The sequence below is a fragment of the Buceros rhinoceros genome, unplaced genomic scaffold (genome assembly GCF_000710305.1).
Source record: "Buceros rhinoceros silvestris isolate BGI_N320 unplaced genomic scaffold, ASM71030v1 scaffold17514, whole genome shotgun sequence".
NCBI classification, from domain to species: Eukaryota; Metazoa; Chordata; class Aves; order Bucerotiformes; family Bucerotidae; genus Buceros; species Buceros rhinoceros.
Genome location: NW_010409012.1, coordinates 23,217 through 29,164, shown reverse-complemented (window position 1 = coordinate 29,164; position 5,948 = coordinate 23,217). Strand labels below are relative to the sequence as shown.

Here is a 5,948-nt window from a genome sequence, read left to right as displayed (position 1 = left end):
TGGAGAACTGGCCGCTGCCATGACAGTGGCTGGTAAAACCCCGCTGAGCAGCTGCCAGTGACAGTGTGGCCTCAGGGAGGCACTTTAGGAAACAGGAAGAGACTCCTGGGGAAGTTGTCATTCTTCTCTTCTGCTGGAGAGGAGCAAACAGAGCCATATCATGCTGGACCGTTTGCATCTGCTGTACCAGAGTGGCACATTGGGGTACGCTAGGGCAGATGTAGTGATAGCATGAAGAGACACACAGTTCCCACACTAGCACAACCTAAGGCAGCACACACCTTGTCATACAACCTGGCCCAGGCATGTACAGGGCCCTAGGAACACGCACTACACCCTGCTCCACAAACTGTCACAGTCGAGTCCTACCATGCAACTCAAGATCTCTTGTGTCCACGACAAGGGTGGTGCTACAGTGCCAGCTGAATAACGAATACCACATTGGGCTGAACTCCCTGCCCACAGGGCATTCCAAATCTTAACACCATACAGTATTAATAATGTATTCAGTCTGGTCGTTGCTGTTGCCTCACGGACACGTGGTAATACCGGCTACTGTGCTCAGACAGAACTTTGTTGCAGCACCTTCTGAACAGCAGCCATACAAAGGACAACCACAATCTACACTCAGCAAAGCTCTTGCAGATCGTGCATCCAAAGTGATGTGTCAGGCTCGGTGTACTGCACAAACACCTAAAACACAAATACTGCTCTGGTGGTCCTGCTATAATCATGCTGTTTCTTTGTATGTTAATGTCTGTTCACACTTCCAGCACCACTTACCCTCTTTTACCAGCACCTTAAGTACAGAGGTCTCAGAAACTGCTTTGGTCACGGGGCTTCTAATTGCCCAGGCTATGATCAGATTAGTTTCTTTACATGCCTTTAAGGAGAACTGAAATATTAGAAAAAAAAAAAAAACAAAAAAAAACACACCACACAAACAGAAACCCTACACACTACAAATGTAGCTTCCACTAAAAGTGATTTCTGATTTGACTGCCTGTGATACATTTTCAGTAACGTTCTGAAAGCCTCCAAGCTTCCAAGGTCTGCTAGCACAAATAACACTAAAACTAAAGCACATGGTTTAGATGTTTTAAGTCATTTTCAATTACTATGTCTGCATTTCATGTCACACTTGTTAGTCATGTTTCATGCACTCAGGAAACAGAAACAATTTTTTAAGATTGGAAAAATACATTTATTATTGGTATTTTCAAGAATTTTGCACAGAACATTTGAAACTCCAGAAATAATTATTAGAGGAATGTATGGACAACTCTGGATCATGGAGCTTCTGAATAGCAGAGGTTTTGGACACAACTTGTGCACAAATTAAGAAGCAGAATACATTAATAGCTAGAAAACACATTTAAATCTATTTTTACATCTAAAAGTGCATATATTTCAGAAATTTTAAAATAGAGATTTGGCTCCTACCTCTTCCAAAGCCCATAATGAATCAACCACAGGCTTGATCTTCTTACTATTATACAGATTTAGGAGTTTGTCCATCACAACCTTGATCAGGCCACTTCGATTCTGTTTGAAAAGCAGATTCAACAGGGAAAATCCAGCAATGACTTTGTTCTCCTCATACAGCTTGATAGGATTTACTTTCTCAACCTGCCACCACTGGAAAGCAATAAACAACAGCAGGGTTAGAGAAATACTTTTCAAAAAACATACAGGAAGCTTCACAAGAAAACTGTCTGGGCAGATGTGATACACGACTCATCTGTCAGATCTGAAGCAACGGTCTAGAGAAGCAGTGAGGATTTTACTGAAGGAAGAGGCAAAAAAGCACGCAGCTGACTGACGTGCAGGAATAGAACACGGACTCGTGTGGCACAGGATTGGGGTGTTGGAGCAGTGGTGAACAGACCTGCTTTAGGGACATGGGCCTAGAAGTAAGGGATCTGCACCCCCCGACTGAGTGCAGCTGCCCTTCTGTGTTATCTCAAGAGAACTATGCAAGCTCCCAAACGTTCGCAAACACCTCTTGACTCTTCTCTCAAAAACAAGGAAACCATATGCTGCTTATCAGCTTCCATTTATTTTTTACCCATATTGACTGTGATATTTGAGCAAGCCTCATAATATCTACTGAAATTATTTTACCTCATTCAGCCCAAGAGCATCCCTGAGACCGAGATCCTACTTCCTAGCAAACTTTATTAGAACGGGTCAAATTTTAATTAAAATTTTGATACAGTTTTGATGAGTTAATTTTGCAGCATAAATACATTAAAAATAGTTATACTTTTAATAAAATAACACAAATTTTGCATATCAATTCCATTTATTCAGTCAATAGTACCAGTAGCACCAGTACTACCTTAAAATATTTCAGCTGGAATTGATTATACCTTTCTGGATATGTTTATATTAACAGTAAAAAGGCTGCACAGTAAAGATTATCTTGTTTTCTTTCACAAGCTCATGACAATAACAAAGATTGCGCCACTACAACCATTACAAAAACGTAGGAAGCAAAGAATAGCTTCTTGCTACAGTCGTTGATTTATCTTGTTTTCAACTATACAGAGACTTTTGAAGCTAATTTCTCCTGGGAAAGGGCTGTTGCTGGAAGCTCAAAATGAGCTCTTGGCAGAAAGATCGTATGATAGATCTTCAGTCAGGATTTATTCCTCTATTTTTCTTGTCTGAAGAAATTACTTTCACTCCTGGTTAACTTACATCAAATAATCTGCTAGCGAGAAATATTTGTTTCTTTTGTGAGCTCTAGGATTTCTGAGCAGATTCTTGTTGAAGAAAAAATTGAACATTTAAACCTCGGACTTGTTGGCATCATCAGTTAGGAAACAAATGCAACATTATAATCTCTGATGTCACTTGAAGTAGATGTGGAGAACTGCAAAATGCACTTCTGTATGGAACTAACTTTTGAAAAGCTGAAGATGACTGGACACAGGACCCATCTTGAGACACATCTCTTTTAGAATCTCCTTTAATTCACTGCACTGTCCTGATAGTGTTTTCAGATATGAGGACCATACAGGGTTCAGTTATCCATAGCCATAGATATGACATTCTGCCGTAAGTAAATAAATAATGCAGCCTAACTTTAAACTTAGCAGTATAAGAGAAACATTCCTGATTGCTAACAATATAACCATGCCTTGCACACAGATCCAATTCCTTAGGCTCTCATATCAGACATATCAGCCAGAAAAACACCTTCTTTAGCAACATCGGAAGTTTACGACTTAGTAGAGATAAATGAGAATATTAAAGATGAAAATGCTACAGAAAAGTCTGGTTAGACAGAAAGGCAGAATTGCAGCACTGAGACACTTACTGATTTTGCAAAACTGAAGAAGCTTTTTGTCTCCCCGGTAACCATGTTAGATGAACCTGTAAAAGATGAGTACATTCACACACAACTTATTCCATGCTGACAGGCAGACCATTTATTATATGTAAAATCATTTCCATGATTCATATTTAAGACAAAAAAATTTCCCCAGGTTTAAAAGAGATTAGTAGAGATCCTTATAATTTGTAAAAATATAACAGAGCCAAGCTGACTGAGCCCTACAAGGTTATAGGTGTTCTGAGATGACAGAAACAACCTATCCAATCTGCCAAAACCAGGAGCAGGTCAAGTGCTACTGGGCATCTTAACACCAAAGCTCTTCTCCTCCTCCGCAGTGAAATGCCACTTGTCTCTGACACACTATGACTTCACAGCAATCACCACACTGGTGTCCTTTCTCTGTATCTGTAAAGACACATTTACCTGACCGCTGCACACGTGACATACACCACAACCTGTTAACAAACGTAGTGACAACTCTTTGGCAGGGAATTCATTACAAACAGGCTCCCAGGTTTGCTTGCACAGTCCAAGCAGATATCTGAGTGACAACGTGCTCGTTACTGCCACCCCCACTGGCTAGCTGAAAGCTAGAAGTTGAGCAGGTATGCTTATCCACCATGCCACCACACCTTCCGCTGCGATACAGATACCTTCTTCACTGCAAAAGTTAGCAATCCCTTCAGCTGTCCTCCTACAGAAGCTTGGCCTGCTTCATCAACACCCAACATGACAACCTGGCAGGTCTGCAGGAAAGGACAGGTTTACTTGGGTAAAGTGGAGCAGCCCATGGACACAAATGGAAATTTGCGAGCAGAAGGCTGGGCTTGAATTCCTCAAAGTCACGTCAAATAAAAATGACAGCATCTTCCTGAAATCCTCCTCCAGGCTTCCCTCCAACAAGAACTGTATTACAGTTTCCTTGGTCACACCATGATTCCTATGGAATGTAGAATGAGAGATCCAAGCTTTCTCCTACACTTCTCCCATATCACCCAATAATGAGTAACAATCTGAAACATACACTCAGGTTCACTAGAACCCTGTACTGGAAATGGTCAAATTGAGAAAGTATAACACGGCAGCCTCCAGTTCTGGAAGGAGTAGCGTGGGCAATTTGAAGAGACTCCACGCTTCGCAAAAGTTCAGTTTTGAAATATGTACCTGACTTTTTCCACTCACCATATAAAATGTAAGTCCCAAGTGGTTTGAGAAGACTGAGGCCTTTCCCAGTATTTTCTCCACAAAGACAGTCCAAAACAATGTCTACTCCATCTGTCGAGATTCTAGAAAGCAAGAAAGAAATCTCACTTTGCAATATAACCTACAGGACTGGCCAGCCAGCATGATACAGGCTGGTTGTTAACTTAATACTAACACTTTCCGGGTATTTTCGAAAGGATTCTAAGGCTGAGGCTTTGACTACGTGAAAACTTTCTCCCCATCAAAAGACAATTAAAACTCATCCAGCGCTGGAACAAGAGTTTGATGGGCCAGTCAACCTACACCTTTCAGGCTTACAAGAGTGGGAAACCATCTTGTTCCCCCTTTTTGATGGCTTTCAGTAAAATTATCACCCGTTATTTGATAATATAAAGTTCATTCTTAGTGAATGCAAATGTCAGAGAGCGTCTTTTTTTGTCAACAAATGTCATAGAGAAAAATTACATTTTTGTTATTCACATCATGTATTCTTTTCACAATAAGGAAACAGATCTAGCTTGTCTCAGATAAAATGACAACCTTGTAAAGTTATTTAAATGCCTTCTGCTTCAGACTTTGTATACCTAGACATCAGCAAAGAATTAAATCAAGCAGAATACATCACTAAGAGCTAGAAACCCAGCTTTAAGACTAAAATCACGCCATATTATGGAAGGCAGAAAGTATTTATACTGTTTCAATAAATAGTCTGTATGATTTATAATTTTTCAATAAATAGCTTTGTGAATGCATATCAATATGATGCTGAAGAAAAAAAAAATACACCCAGATATCCTGATTTAGTTCTTTTTCTCTGGCAAAGCACCAGACTGCAAAATCCTATCACTAGTTTGATCTAAATCTAATATCCTCCTCCTAACCGAGTAAACAGCCCAAGCAGTAGTAAGTTCTTGATTGAAACAGTTACGCAAATTACTGCTGCAGACACTACAGAAAAATTACAGCCTTGCATGTTGACAGCATCTAACCCCCAGGAACATCCATGAGCTCCTGAAGCCCATCCCTTCTGCAGCGCTGTAACTGCAATTAGAAGCCAGGAAAGAGGTAAAGCTTTAAGGCTTGTAACACATCCGTTTCCTCACAAAACAAGGGTGATACTGAGACATCCACCAGTTACAAAGAGCAACAAAATCGGACAGCTTCTCTCTGGTGCTGCTGCCGTGTGTGTGCTAACGAATTGACTACCTTCAGGCCACTGGATGGGTATTCACTGTAAATGAACAACAACTTTGCAATCAACAGCTTTTGGTGGCTTCTGCCGTTGAACTGATTCCTCCTCCTCTAGGCACATTTCCACCTTCATATCCCTGGGGCTTTTTTTATTTGTTTGTTCACTTGTTTGGGTATTTTCTAACTTTGCTCCCTAATGAAACCTCTTTCC

At 40.5% G+C, this 5,948-nt stretch overlaps 1 protein-coding gene across 1 annotated transcript in view; it reads right to left on the bottom strand.

Moving 5' to 3' along the window:
* Positions 1–5,948, bottom strand: part of VAT1L (vesicle amine transport 1-like) — a 53,224-nt gene that overhangs the window by 28,499 nt on the left and 18,777 nt on the right. Inside the window, exons 5-7 of the mRNA XM_010135093.1 lie at positions 4,526–4,629; positions 3,326–3,381; positions 1,444–1,638 (exon numbers count right to left, since the gene is read on the bottom strand). Coding sequence (XP_010133395.1) covers positions 1,444–1,638; positions 3,326–3,381; positions 4,526–4,629 — 355 coding nt within the window. The remainder of the gene's footprint in view (positions 1–1,443; positions 1,639–3,325; positions 3,382–4,525; positions 4,630–5,948) is intronic.